At 31.4% G+C, this 15,617-nt stretch overlaps 2 protein-coding genes across 3 annotated transcripts; both read right to left on the bottom strand.

Moving 5' to 3' along the window:
* Positions 1-139: 139 nt before the first annotated feature.
* Positions 140-2,395, bottom strand: LOC129916033 (poly(ADP-ribose) glycohydrolase). Its single transcript, XM_055995794.1, has one exon. It carries the CDS (start codon positions 2,300-2,302, stop codon positions 302-304), a length of 2,001 nt encoding a protein of 666 aa, XP_055851769.1. The 5' UTR covers positions 2,303-2,395; the 3' UTR covers positions 140-301.
* A 2,828-nt stretch (positions 2,396-5,223) lies between these two features.
* On the bottom strand, positions 5,224-15,567 carry LOC129913118 (serine protease easter-like). Of its 2 annotated transcripts, none has more exons than XM_055991624.1 (4): positions 15,317-15,567; positions 6,334-6,536; positions 6,089-6,275; positions 5,224-6,017 (listed from the first exon to the last, which is right to left on the bottom strand). In XM_055991624.1, exons 1-4 carry the CDS (start codon positions 15,387-15,389, stop codon positions 5,290-5,292), a joined length of 1,191 nt encoding a protein of 396 aa, XP_055847599.1. In that variant the 5' UTR covers positions 15,390-15,567; the 3' UTR covers positions 5,224-5,289. The 2 variants fall into 2 exon arrangements, with proteins under 2 accessions (XP_055847599.1, XP_055847600.1); XM_055991625.1 differs by having other exon boundaries at positions 6,334-6,506; positions 15,317-15,566.
* Between the last annotated feature and the right edge of the window lie 50 nt (positions 15,568-15,617).

The following is a 15,617-nucleotide window of genomic DNA, read 5'->3' as shown; positions in this document are numbered from 1 at the left end:
ACATTTTTTTTCCCAATTCTGCAAAATTTATATAAATTTGACTCAAAAACTTCAGAAAATTACCTACCTCTAAAAATAACTGTGGAGTTATTCATTTTTTTTTTACTATTAAATAAAATCCAACATCAACTTTGTCTATTACTAAAAATGTTCGTTTATTGTTCTAATAACATCAATTAACAATTTAAAAAAAAAAATATAAAAAGAAGAACACAAACTTAAAAGCTACAATTTCAAAAATACTAAGCTCAAACAATTCGTCATTTAAAGTCTCCTTAAAATATAAAATAAAGTGCGTCCACTAATTGAACACAAGATTTTCCGATGTACTAAGTGATTTTGTTTTTTTAAAATTTTCCGCATCTCCTCGACGTCTTTTCAATGGACTATCTCCAGTATAACACCTATCTAACATCTCCAACAAAGTAGTTTGTTTAAGTTTCGATTTTTTTTCTCCTCCTGCTACCTTCGGTGGTAACCCTTTCGGCGATGAGGCTTCTTTTGCCTTGCTGGTTATAGTATCTTCATCTGAATTTGTATCATTTGCAACAAGTTCGGCTTCCAATTTCTCCGCTACAGCTGCCAACATATCTTCATCATCTTGATCGTCGAAAAGATCTGGAGATAAAACTGATGGTGTACTATTGTTACTACTAGTCTTTGTGCTTGTCGTTCCATTTTGATCTTTCGTTGGAGTTTTAACATTTCCACGTTGTTTGCTTGAGCTTCCTTGACCACTCGAATTCCTATCAGTATGACAAGTGCATATAAAATCATACAGCGCACTCGGCGCTAACTTCTGCTCCTGGAATTTCTTCAAATACCTCCACAACTCCTTAACTGTGACATTATTCTCAATAAAAAACGTATGAATCTGATGAACAGAATCTCGAAGTTTTTCATCACCAAATGTAAAGTAAACTAATGGCCTTTTAGCCACCGTACATGCCATCAGCTGCAAAAGAGCCTTTAGAGTTGCCTCTCCTCCAAACGCTCCACAACCCCAATTACCCGATGCAACTCCAGGCGCAATCGAGTCGAGAGGATGAAAAAACCCAACATAAGCTTTATTCAATTCTCTAAGCATCAAATCCTCTCGATATTGATGGGATGGCTTGGCAAATGGAAGTGCATCAATTGCAACAATATGGACACTTTTCCTCCGACTACTATCAAGCGGAGTATTGTCCTCAAAGTTACCATCCCAAATAAATGAATTCGAATAACCCTTATACTTGCTATACATCTCACAACCGACCATTATCAGAGCTTCGGTTGGCCGCAGACATTCGGTAAAGAGTTTACTTATTAGCAATTCTGGGCAAATACTAAATCGAATCTCTTCTTGAACACAACCATGCCCCAAGACTCCTCCGCCCAGGAACTTATTTGCAAAATCAACTTGCAACAATCCACGTCCCTGATCTTCAATTGTTCCACAAGAAGTGATATGCAGAGGAGTCACTGCCAATGGGGCTTCAATGTGTGACCAATTGGGCAAGTCTGAGGCGGGAATGTTGCGTCTTATGAATGACACAACTCCCGTTGGCGTTCGACTACAGACTCTTTTGAAATAGTGGCAAATGCATTTGATTTTTTCAATCACAGATTGTCCAGACGATTGGAAGAGTCTATTAAAGTTTATATCGGGAAATGTGCTATACTCTGATTTCCGTTTGGTTGTATTTCGCCTGGGAAATGTACAGAGAAATGCATTTGCCAATAAACAAGCTACTTGAAGTTGTGTCAGCGAAAGTGACCGATTTTGTCCCTGCTTTAGCAGTGGAATGCCACATTGAACAATTGAAGGGAGTCGCAAAGCCAAGCGAATAATCTTTGGAAGTAAATGATCAAAAAACTCTTTTGATTCGTCTTCATCGAGTTCTTCTTCAAATAATTTATGCAAAGAACGGAAATTCCATAATTCACTATATTTAGAATTATAAGATAATATAGCTTGTTCAAGTTCTTTGCTAGTTTTAATGGGACGTAATAAAGCTTGTTCGACCATTTTCCAGCGGCGTTCAATGACAACATTCCCATCGTCACCAACAATTGGATATTGACTTTTGTTGGAACATGGCAGACGTACATGATTGGCATCCCATTTGTCTTGTGCTTTGAGTGGACGTGGGGCTTCGCTGGAGTCGCAACGAATTGGGAAATGATAGAGAACAGTGTCATGGTCGGAGGGACGAATTGGTGGAACATGTTCGAGTTCGAATTCGTTGAGATAGCGATGGATTTCGTCCATGGAACAGCCGCGCCATGATAAATTGTTATCATCGATTGAAGAGTCCATTATTTTGTTTTTTTGTAAAATATAAAGAATTATTATTAATTTATTTACAAAATCTATAAATTTTTATGCCAGTTTTGAAGTATCCGGAAAAATTTTAGTACAAAATATGACGTCTGTCAAGTGTCAAACCAGCTGATGTAGAATTTTTGTCATGTCAAATAAAGTTTTCTTATGGTTTAGTATTTGGGAATGATGGAAAACAACAGTGACTCAATAGAACTTTTTTGATACAAAAAATTTGACTGAAAAGTGTTTTTGAATACTTTAACCCTTTGACTGCCAAGCTTTTAAGTGCCATGATATTTCATATTGACTGTCACTCGAAAACGTACGACATGCACATGGCAGCCAAAGCCTTAATCATTGACTTAATATATATGGACGTCTAGAAGCCAGCTCAGGTTGGTTCCACTTGTTTCTTCCAGATACTAGCATCCTAACCAAAAGCGGAGAATAGGTGCAAAATTTTTGACAATCGATATTCGCGCTTTAGATAAAAAATAAACAAACGAAAAATATCAAAACTATTTTTTTCCAAATACTTTGTATTTTAAGCACTTAACTACTAAACGGAAATAATTTAAATTAAAAACACCGCCATGCTTGTAGTTTGTTTTGTTGATCAAAAAATGTAAACACAAATAGAAAAAAAAAAATCAAGAAACGAAAAATAAAATATTAATTTATTTTAAGTATTAAACCACTTAAACGTAATAAATATAAAAAAAAAACTGAAGAAAAAATCCGCACCGCCATGTTTGTAGTTTCTTTTGTTTATGTTCTGTGAAGTGCGAATGCGAAAGGAACAAATAAAGAAAAACAGAGAAAGCACTACCTTTTGAAAACAGATGTCATTCATAAAAACTTTCCTCTTTTCGCCGTCAAAGAGGTTAGGGCGTTAGTAGAGCTAGAAAGAAGTGGAATCGTGTTTTTTCAATTTTTGTATGGAAAAGTCACACGACTAGCAGTCCATATACAGGGTGCCTCACAGTCACCGCCCCAAATGAAAACCATGGATTCCTGAGGTCATTTTAAGACGAAAAACTTAAGAGGTAATTTTCTCGTTTTCGTCCCGTTTACGAGTTACCACGGTTTTTATGATTCTTGCTCTCTTGTCCTCTAACTGGCCTTATCTGTGCCAAACTACGTTTTATTCGAATGATTTTTTTTACAACAAATCAAGAATTTATTACAGTTTTAGTTTGTCTCAAAACTTTTTTTTCTGTGGAAACCGTTTCTAGCGATAAACGTTTTTCAACGTTTCTAAAATACATTTTCTTCCAAAAATAATTCAAATTCAGAATTTATAAATTAAGAAATTAGGGGTATTCATGTAACGGTGTAAACTCTTGGTAAACGTGGTAAAATGATAATTATGGTTGACAAACAGGTATACCCCATATACAATTTTGACACTTTTACCAGGTTTACCATAGTTTCATGAACACCCCTATTATGATTTTGAACGAGTGAGTTTTACTTGAACAGAGAATAGGGCTATTAACTTATTTTATAAACAAATCCAAATATTTAAAACATAACCAAACGACAAATAAACAAACTTCAATTGATATTATGTTAAGTTGCAAGCTAGAAATCTCTGAAGAATGGGTACGGTTGAAACAATTTTTGGTATTTCGTCTATAGTAGCGCCTTTTGTATGTTGACTTATAATGAAAGTTTACAGATTGAAAGAGGGGATTTTATCTACAAATGGACAGAGTCCATTTGGTTCCCAGAGTGTTATTTTGAGTAGTACATCAAATTAAAGGAAACAACGAAGAAAAATATACGAACAAAAATATTTACTTTTGGCTGTCAAAATATAAAAACAGCCTCCCTTAAAGAACTGAAGAGCGCTATGATAGAAAGAAGACTGTGGGTCGCATTGCAACCTGTTACAGATTCTTTCACCCCCTTGGAACCATCCTTGTATCACTAACTGTTCTCGAGATTTTGGCGTTGTTTCAACCGTCCTGTGTTTCAACCGTACCCAGTCTCCCCTAAACTTACTGGCGCTGATTTTAAAACATTTAAAACTTTCTCTAAACCAACTTCAAAATGGGAGTCCACTCTTAAAAAAAATTTAGAATGATAGTCAACTATTTGATAGTTCAAAACGACTTAAATCATATTTTGTTTATATTTTTTAAGTATTCTTTTCTCTGTTGATGTTTTACAAAACACTACAGTAAAAGTAAAGAAAATTGTTTTTAAGCTAGTGTAAATGAAAACGACTTAAAGAAGTAAAAGAACATGCAATAAAAACGATACTGTTTCACAAGTACCTACACATTTTTTCGTAAGCTTACCGCCGATTTCTGAGTTCAACCCGGCGAACCCCACAGGGGAATCACTATAGTATTAAGCAGATACGTGGGAGAGGATTGAGGATCCCCTCAATATCGACATCATATCAGCACCAAGTTAAAGGAAGAAGAACCGAAGTTACTGTATTTTATAAAAGTACCGTTGGCTAAGAATCCTCGCTAAAATTTATATTTGGGGGTAATGAACAGTTAGAAATAGACTTAAAATTTTAATATATTTTCAAACTAATTTTGTGATGGTTTTTCAACTAAAAATCTTACAAAAATGATACTGAAAGCTTAGGTTTGCCTTGAAAAAACATTGTGATACAAATTTCCCTAAAAAACTGCGCTAACAAAAAAAAAAAAAAATCATTATACTTTTGCAATTTCGCAAAAAGTGGCCAATATATCAAAGGCTTTATGTTGGATTTATACGAGCGGTGAGCACTACCCGATAAACAATTTTGTTTCTATAAAGCTTTACAGTTGTTGCAATTGTTGCTTCTGTAAAGCATTATAGAAGTAAAATTGTTAGTAGGGAACCTACATCCACTGCACCATTGCCACCTGCGAAACATTTATAACGAACAAAATTTAAAGCCTTCCAAATATTCTATTAGATTACTTTATTTTTTACAAAAATATACTTCGTCTTTTTGTAAATTCAAACAAAATTTATGGTTCAATATTTTGCTGAATCCAATCAGTATAATCACTGACTCTTGTATAAACTCCTGGCCATCCTTGCAATCCACACGGAGTCGGCCCAAATGATACTACTCCAGCAATGAAATAGTAAACTCGCTGTTTATTGGACGAATCCAATCCAATAAGTGGCCCACCTGAATCACCACGACAAGAATCAATACCTTGTTGGCCACCAGCACACATTTGTGTGCTTCCTAAATCGACACTGCGTTGGCTATAAACACGTTGGCATTCATTCAGCGGTACAACTGGAACTTCAGCCTTAAGTTTAACATTACTCGATGTTCCGTGTTCTGTTTTTCCCCAACCGGAAACATCCATTTTGCTTCCATCAAATGTTGATCGTTTGAGGATATCTTTAAGTGGCAAACAAATTGGTCGAATGAAATCGGTATAGTCTACGTTACGTGATAAACGTATCAAGGCAATATCGTAGGGTTGACTTTTTGATGAAGCTACATATTGTTCGTGAGGAATAACTTTCTCGATTGTGACATCAACATGAGGATCAGCACAGTCTTCAAAACCACGAGTGTCTACTTCACAGTCACGATCTGTTGCAGTGTCCCATTCACCTAGACGAACTCGGGAAGGTTTCCATGTTTCAGGTATGGCGCTTATGCAATGCGCAGCTGTCAAAACATATCGGTTGTTGATCAAACTTCCACCACAATGATGCCCGTTTGAATTTCCACCTTTAAGTATAAAATAGAAAAGTCAAGGCTTAAAGAAAAAAAAAAAAAAAAAAAAAAACAAAAATTGCTACCTTTATTATACTCAATCAATGCCATCCATGGGTATTCGTCAATTTTTGTTACGTTGCCACCGTAAATTCGGTTTGAAATAACGTTACCACACTGACCGGGTTCGGGAAGATTTGATCGCAATCTTGTTTCGGTACTATCTGGAGCTGGTGATGGTTGAGGCCCAATTTGTCGTTCTGGACAACAGATCTAAAGAGAATATTTTGTTATTTTAAATTTGTAATTTTAGACTTCTACGCGTTCTTACTAAAACTTTTCCATTATTTGAGCCACATTGGCTACGTTGAAGGAAATTTCTATCAGCTTCTAATAATGGTTTTTTAGTCAGCAAATTATAAAGATATGTGCATTGTTCCAAGTGTATGCACAGAGCACGCTCTGAATTTGGCGTTATGCATCGTCCATAGTTAACAACATTTTCTACGGGTAGATCGGGCGGATGATAAAATTCTTTTTTTTTTGATAAATTTTAATGCAGCATAGAAAAATATAAAACAAAAAATATTTATAAGTTTTATTTAAGAACTCTTTTACAATACATTATACTAGTACCTTCCCTTGGGTTATTTACAATATTAAACTCATCGTAGGTAATAATATGTAATAATATGAGTCACAAATAAGTTACAAAATTATCAAAAGAAAAAAATTCTTGATGGTTTATTGACAATTTTGTTTTTAATTTTGTACCTAATTCAGGGGGCCCTTAACGATATTAGGCAATATTAATTCAACGGCTCACAGAGGAGTATTCCACCCCAAAATCCGGTCATAAGTGAAAACAAAAAAAATCGCATTCGACCCGTTATTTTTTGCTTTTCGCATTCCTCAATACCCATGCTAACTAAAACCGGTTTCAAATCATAACTGTTGACCCCCTAATCCCCAAGATCTTATTCTAAATGTAGTCGATTTTATAAGCTCAGGCCACAAAAGCTTATTTTGTTTTTTAATCATTAACACTGCAGTCTATTTTTTATTGTGATTTGTGATAATATTGTGAAAAATTTTTGATGCATGTCCAAGGTCAAGGTATGTACTTTATGTAAATACAGAAATTTCCATAGGGTAAAAGCGGGTGAGATGGCGCGGCGGGGGAGATGGCGCACTTTAAATATCTTTTACATTTATTGCTCTAAAAATGTATGAAAAATATTTTTAGATTTCTTTAAATATTTTAAATCGAAGTAGCCAGTATTCGTTTCTTTATCTGTGATACAAAAAATAAAAAAAAATTTCAAAGCAAATCATGTGATGATTTTTTGCGAATTTTTTGTTCGCCCTTTTGTTTTTGTTCCGATATTTTGTGAGTCGTTGGGATCTAAGATGCCCTTGATACACCAATACATACAAGAGAGTATAAGTTATGCATTGCGTGTGAAATCTGAGCTCTAGTTCTATCTGCTTTTTATGGGTGCTTACGAATATGAATTATGCGCAAAAAGGTGAGATGGCGCAGTTTTTAGCGGGTGAAATGGCGCATTCTATACTAGAATTTTTTAATTGAGTATAGTGTTAGCATGTGCCAAATCACCCTGAAAATATTTTTTTAAGTAATTCAGCCAAGTTCAAATTTTATAAAAAAGACGACTAGTTGCATTCTGTTATACGGCATGCATTGGTGCTTGACTCCTTCACATCGTTCAACCATTTGTGCAATGAATTTGGCAATAGAAACCTAAAACAAACTCATGCGCCATCTCACCCACCCTATAGGGGGAGTTTTTTTTTTTTTTTAACTTTTTTTCTACACTTAGGAGCAAAAAAACGGAATCAAATAAATTATATTATATTAAAAACAAAAATTGCCATGGATAAAATATTTTTATTCAAAGTCTCATGGTCTCATTTTAAAGCTTGTATTTTTTACTTTGAATTGTTGGTAAAAACATAAAAATGCGTACGATAGGGTTACCGCTATCTGTCAATAATTTGCACTTCATTTTTGTTTTAATGTTAAATTTTCCAGATACTCTCTGTTTCAATTTCAGTTATTTTTTTCAAACGATAGTATTAGCGTTGTCTGTCAATGAATTGCACTTAATTTTTTTTTAATGTTAAATTTTCCAGATAATTTGTCTTTTAATTTCAGTTTTTTTTTTTCCTTACATACTTCATTTATGTTGGATGGATGGAACCAACGAACGGATTTTTGAGTTCTTAGCATTGACTTAAAGCTTTTGTTTCAAGCTTTTCAGTGGTACCATTATCATTCATGTATGTCGATTACTTCGCGACCAATTATCGTTTTTACAGACCGCAAAATTTGATTCCATTTTTTTGTTCCTAAGTGTATATTATTAATTTAAAAATATAAATTTAAAATATAAAATTCTGTAAAACAAACAATACGTTGGATATTGAATATGCATTGTTAGAAATATGAAATGTGGTTTACTTTGAAAAGTATGACAAAAACAAAAAAGGTATGCCATCTCACCCGCTTTTACCCTATATTTTATTGAAAATATATTAAAAATTGAAATGACAAGAGTGCATAGAAAAACGTGAAAATTTATGAAATTTCCGGTAGAAAAAAAGTGTTTTTGTTATAGTCTCGGGTATGATCGGGCAAAAAATTTTCTTATATATTTAACTGTACATCTTTGTCATCTCATGCACATAAAAAAAATGTCCACATGTGTCCACCTTTTATTTTAATGGGTTTTTTTAGTCTTGAGGTATTTTTAGTCAAATTGACTTTCTTTGCTTAAAAAACTACTTATTTTCAAATTTTTGTTTTCTTTAACCTGAAATATGAACAATATTTAAAAATTTCATTTAAAAATTAGTTATACCTAGTAATAAATTAAATAAAATTGAAAAAAAGAAACTTACTTAATTTTTTTTTAACTAACCCGAAAATTTTTTTCAGTGTAACTTTTTAATGCATTATAAGTTTTAAAATAATGTTTTAGGCCAATTCCAATAAGAAAAACATTAAAAATATTTTTGACCGGGTTTTGAAGTCGAATACTCCTGTGTGCGGCTGAATGATCTTTCGTGTTCTTGTTAATCACATTGATGAATGTCAAAATCAATCTGATTGTTTTAGTTTATGTTTACCAAGAACCCTACAAAACAAAAAGTTTTGTTCTTCTCTTTGTTTTATGATAAAGAAAATTTTTGAGTTAAAATGTTATTTAATTTCTATTTGGGTATTTTGAGACCTAGGAAAAAATTAAAAATCGCTTTATTTGCAAGTTATGAACATGCACTGTGGCGTATACGTGCTTTATTTTAAATTTATTTATTGCCTTTTTTTAAACTGCATGTGCAAGTGTGGATTTCAATTTTCTTAAAATATGTTTTGTACATATGTGGGCAAGATTTTTCTTCAGAACGGCATGCCGCGTCACACCAATTTTTTTGGAAAAATGTTTGAAAATGTTTAAAATACAAAAAAATACAGTTGAAACTTTATTATCCGGGATGATCGGCACCGAGCCCATTACGGATAATCGAAAATTCCAAATATTAGAACTTTTTTTTTTCTCGAACAGTTTATGTATATTTAAGTTTTTATAAAAAAACATATTAAAAACAAAAAAACCAAAACAAACATTAGATACTTGTAAAAAACACAACACATATCCCATAATTTTATTTTTGCGTGTGCTGGATCGAATTGAAAGATTTTTTTTGGTTCTGTTATCATGTTACGGATAGTAGAGTTTATTACTTATAGCAGTGTTTAAATACATAAATACATTTCCTTAATTGCCGAGAAAGAAGATAATAGATCGTCCCGGTTAATCGAATCCCGGATAATCGAGTTTCAACTGTATGTGTATACCAAAAAACAATTTTTCCAGTCAACTTTTTTAACTTGCGGTATAGTTACGGTGACCATATTTCCAGAAGAAAAACCCAGGACACATACAAAATTTTTCGGATCGTTTTGAAAATCTTGATTCTTCAAAAACATAAAAATAAATAAAAGTTGAATTTTTTTAAAATGCGTTTTCATAATTATTGCTTCATTTTGATTTCTTAAACAATTTTATGGGAGCATTTTCGTTGAAATCATTTAAGTCGTATATAAAATAAATAAAACGTTTTTATACTTAATAGCTGCGTTCCTTTGGAAATATTTATCTACTTTTTAGTACTTAAAACTACTTTGATCTACTTTGCTATACTGAAAAAGTAGTTCAAAGCAGCTTTAAGTACTAAAAAGTAGATAAATATTTCCAAAGGAACGCAGCTAATAAGTACTGTTAATCACTTCTAAAAAAATATTTTTTCAATCAAAATCGTGAGAGCTATTTTTTAATATTTTAAATTTATTTTAAATGATTTTAAAATTGTTTAATCTTTAAATAAACTTCTAACATGTCCTTAAAATGTTTTAAATTTAGCTGGGTTCTTAACTCTTCTGTTCTTTATTCGAAAAAAACTTTCCCTGATGGAGCTTTTCAACCTGGCAAATATAAACTGGAGTTAAATAATTGACGACAAATTTTAAAAACTAAAGCCTAGTCTAGAGGCGAATTGAAACTTATATAACCAGCGCAACGAAATCGTAAAAGAAAATTTTACTTTTCGTTGCACATTACGTAGTAGAGTTGGGCACTTTAGTTCATTTGAGTGATCGATCACTTAAGTTCAAGTTACGCTACTGAACTAGTTCTGAACTAGTTCATTTTAGTTCAATTTATTTTAATCACTTCGGTTTTGTTAGAATTAAAAAAACAAAATTAGTTTGTACAAACTATGTATATCCAAATTTATGTAAAATTAACGCATTCTACATAATAAAACATATACAACCTAAAATAACAGATATGTAGATATTTTATTTTCTATAAAAATTCTTAATTTCATTCATATACTTGTTGAGCTTTCTGGTTCCTGGCGAAAGTCTTGAAGAAGTATGTACTTTTTGCTTCCATTAAATCGAAAACATAGTAATGCAAGGACCAAGATGCTACTTTTTTTTTTGTTCTTGCTCAGAAATAAGAGTAAGTGGTGCTTGAAGAAGAAACGCTGATAGATACTAGCGCAAGCGACCTTTTGTTTTACCTACATCTAAATCTTGAGGTAGAACAGAAGAACTGATTTCGCTCAACAAAAAATTGGATGCAATTTCATATGCACTTTGGCTTCTGCAAAGCTGTCGTCGTATAAGACTAGGAGACAAGGACCAAATTTGAAAATTCCCTATACAGGTGGGACTTCCTTTCACCCAAAAAATATATTAAAAAAATGATAATGTAAAGTGAGCGCAAGCTGTTTTGTAATGTCATATTACGACTGCTCTAGGTTGCTGTTTAGTTTGTTGAAACAAATCTTTTTCGCTATTCGCGAACTAAATTGAACTAAGTAGGTGAACTAAGTTCACTAGTTCACCAAGATGAAATTAGTTCATTGAACTAGTTCGTTCGCGAACTACACAAGCCTACTACCAAGTACCGTTTTGAGAAATTAAGTCAAATCAAACGGATGAATCAATTTCGTCGAAACTTTGTTTTAATGTGCTGATTAATATTTTATTTTTAATGGCATGCATACCAAATTTTTGTATAGACAAAACTATTATTCAAAAAAAAAAAATTCTTTGTTTTACAAGAAACTGAATGGCAATTTTTTTTTAAACTCTAAACCATTTAAAAAAATTTTTTACCTTCAAACAAAATTTCATACAAAATTATTATAATATATATAATTATATAAAATATTCAAGAATAAATATATGTAAATCTGTTTTGAATAAATTGATTTTTCAAAAAAAAAAAAAATTAATATTTTTAAAAAGTCAATAAAGTGTTTTTTATTTTTTTTTTTGGTCATATGACTACCAAGTACCGTTAATTTTGATCCTACAAAAAAATTTCAATTTCCCCTCTACGGAATCTCCTGAAACTAACTGAAACTACTAAGTTTGAAGCAAATCGTTTCACTGGTTTGGCCTGTAGCTCGAGACAGAGACAAACAGAAAGACAGACATAATTGCGAGACCCACTTTTTTAGCATTGTCGTTCTTTTTTTTTTTAATTTTTTTCAAACGACCATTAAATTTCGCTGAAATGATTAGTACAAAAGGATTTATTTGCCTTGATATAAATAAAAAATAAAATTTTGAAAAACAAAAAATGGAAAAATCAAATTTTTTGATAGGTAATATACATAGGTAAATTAAAAATTATTCCTTATTTCATGACCTTTGTTGAATTTTGAATTAAACAAGCCCACATAGAATAACATATTGGGTAAATTAAAAATAAAATTTTAAATCAAATTTTCGAAAACGGGGCTTTGAAGTTTTTTTTTTTTTTTAAATTTAGGTTTGAGGTGGTGATTAATAACACTGTGCTAGTTCAAAAAATCGACAGATGGCGCTCCTATCTACTAAAGATAATTCGAGTATGCTGAACACGATGGCGTCCTTAGTGGTTAAGAGTCCCACACCACTTGGTGTCGAATACTGCCAAGTGTCTTTTGAAGATTTCCTCCCGTCAAAAAAAAAAAAAAAAAAAAAATCATTAAAATTTCATATAATCTATATAAATTTGAGTGCATTATTTTTTTTATTTTATTTAATGGGGTTAGGCCATTCAAGGTGTTGAAAAAAATTCCCTTAATGCTGTCAGGCCAGGTATTTGAGTGTAACTACAAAAACTGTAGGTATACGCAAATATCACAAAAAAATGTCTCTACAGAGAATCTCTGTACGTGCATTGTACAAAACGACACACAGCATAATTTTTGAATATGTTCACTTTAAATTTATGACAACTCTTTAAAACACTAGATATCCCGCGCAGAAAAATGTAGGTACGAATTTTTTGATTCATTAAATAGATCAAACTTTTTAAGCAATTGAAGGTTCCAATTTTAGGGAAAAAGCCTACTTGTGAACTCAAACGCTTCCCAAATTTGAATATTCCAAAAATCCCGTATGTTTTTCAATGAGAAGTAATGTTTAAATATTTGTAATAAATTTTAAGTGAAAATGTTCAAAACCGCTTGAGCTGCGCTTTTTGCCGTTGAGCTGCGCTGTTTGCCGTTGAGCTAGATACTTTTTTTTTACAAAGAAGACTACTCAGATTCACTTTAAAGACGCTAATTTGTTATTTTCTTATGATTTTTTAAAATTACACCCAATAACTGCCTAACAATATATCATTATGCACTCCAGAACTTCGTTTAATAAAAAAAAAATGCCTATTTTTTTCAGCACTTTTAGAGCAAAAAAATTGATATGGCTATTTATGTAGATTAAATGAAATTTTAAAGATTTTTTGTAAAAAATAACATTAAAAAAAGTGTCATTTTATTGGCCATAAGATATAAAAGTGAAATAAAAAAATTTGAAGAAAAACTGAGTAAAATATGAAGTTTTTTTTAAAAAGAGAAAAGAGTTTTTGTCAAACATGTATGTTTAAAAGTTTCAAAATAGTCATTTTACTGATTAAATATCTTTTACAAACTGTTATTCTACTAAAAGAATCAATATTTGGTCTATAAACGTCAATAAAAAACCAATAAATGCCAAATACATAAGGGGCTTTTTGATGATTTTGGACTTAAAACAGAAAATTACAGAGGCCAAAATCTTTATTAACTGAGCCAACTTTGGAAATTATCGAATTATCTTTAGTAGATAGGAGCACCATCTGTCGGTAAAAAAAAGTTCCATTTTCAAGCACAGTGTAATTACTATAAAATGGCATACCAACTTTATTTAATTATTATATTTTATTTTTTTTTTTTCAAAAAAAATATTTGTTTTTAGGATATTGCTCCAAAGAATTTGATTTTTTTTCCTTCTTGAAGAAATCATATAACATACTTCTGATGGAGCTTAAATTCATTTAAGATGTGAATCTGATGAACGAATTTTATGTTATTTTTTTCATAAACAAACTTGCAAATTTGTAGGTACCTACATAAAAAGTTTTAAGAATATTAGCAACTTGATCTCTATAATAGGAAGTTCCTTAAGATTGAGGTCTTTAATTTTGGATCCAGGAATAATAATAATCGAAAATGTAAATTCAATTCTTATTTCATACACAATTTGACATTTTTAAACACTGGGTAAGCCAACAAAAATGCCACACATAATCGTACAGTTGAATCAATGAAAACCAAAATGCAGTTTTATTAAAAAGGTACACACTGGACAAATTCGTATAGGTAGCTGAAAACTGCAACATTGAGAGGTAAATATTTTAAGCATGGTACCTATTTAAAAAAAAAAACTGTCTTGGAAATAAAAAAAAAAAAAAAAATCGAAAGCAAATTGCCTTAGAATGTGGGTTTGTTATGATTTCTCATAAACTAACAGGAGGTGTCAGTACTTACATAAAATACTATGTCAACATTAATGATGATTAATCTAAATCTAAATTTATTTTAAATGTTTTAAATCAGAAAAACTAATTCAAAGCTTCTGAGAAAGTCATTCAATTATATAAGAAAAATTTAAAATTATTACACTTTCTTGAAACTTCAACCTGTTCTTAAGAAAGCCGGTTTTTTTTTTCTCACATTGAATAATATTATCTAGACATGCTACCTACATATATACATATATCGGATTCTTAATCTGCCTTATGATCTTTTTGTTTTGTTTGCAATTTATAAAAATATCTCATCAATTGAGTTAAACACAATAAAAACAGCGCGAATAAAATTATAATCAATGTTTTAAATGTTGTATTTCTGGTAATTTCACATTTCGATTCCTAAGAAAAATCCCCTTATCTCTATAGTTACCTATACTATACTTGACAACCTTGCATTGGACTTAAGCAAAGTGTTGTCATTTGTCATTATATTGGCTATGTTGTATGTCTTTATTCTTGGTTTGTTTACATTATCGAGGAGCACGAGTGTGCTCTTGATTCCTCAATATTTTACATTTTTCTCAGAAAGACAAAAAAAAAATGAAGAATGGAGCCCCACTTCAAGACAAGTTCCGACAAATTACCAATGACTAATAGGTCAATAATACATAATAATACACTATTAAAATGCAAATAAAATCTGATTATTTCAGGGAAGCTATAGAAAGAATGATATGAATCTAAAGAACGTTTGATTATCTCGATGAAATGATGCTTATTTTAAAGATTAAACAAAAAAAAATGCAAATTAAAATGCGATGAGGTAATGTTAATTATAAAAAAAAAATTAATAAAATCTGGTTTTTCATTTTTAATTTAATGTTAAATATAAAATAAAAAAAAAAAACAACTTTGGTTTTTTTAGATTTAACTTACGTGCACTGGTCAGTGATATGAAACTGACAATTACAACAGCCGCAATACAAAAAATATGTGATTTCCTTATCATCCTGCAAGGCAGCGCAATCAAGTTTGCAAAAAAATAAAATAATATTCTGACTTCTGGTATTAAACGTTGATTATATTTTACATATATAACTTTAATTTATATTTCTCGTTGAAAGAGATAATGTCAAGACTACGAGTGAAACGAAAATCGAAAGACGAACCGACCAAGACTAATCCAAGTGATTCTCTGAATGTGGCTAAGTAACTGACAGCCAGATAGACCACCTCC

This window comes from Episyrphus balteatus, chromosome 3, assembly GCF_945859705.1.
Source record: "Episyrphus balteatus chromosome 3, idEpiBalt1.1, whole genome shotgun sequence".
Taxonomy (NCBI): Eukaryota; Metazoa; Arthropoda; class Insecta; order Diptera; family Syrphidae; genus Episyrphus; species Episyrphus balteatus.
The sequence above is the reverse complement of the archived record's forward strand: the minus strand, read 5'-3'. Positions and strand labels throughout refer to the sequence as shown.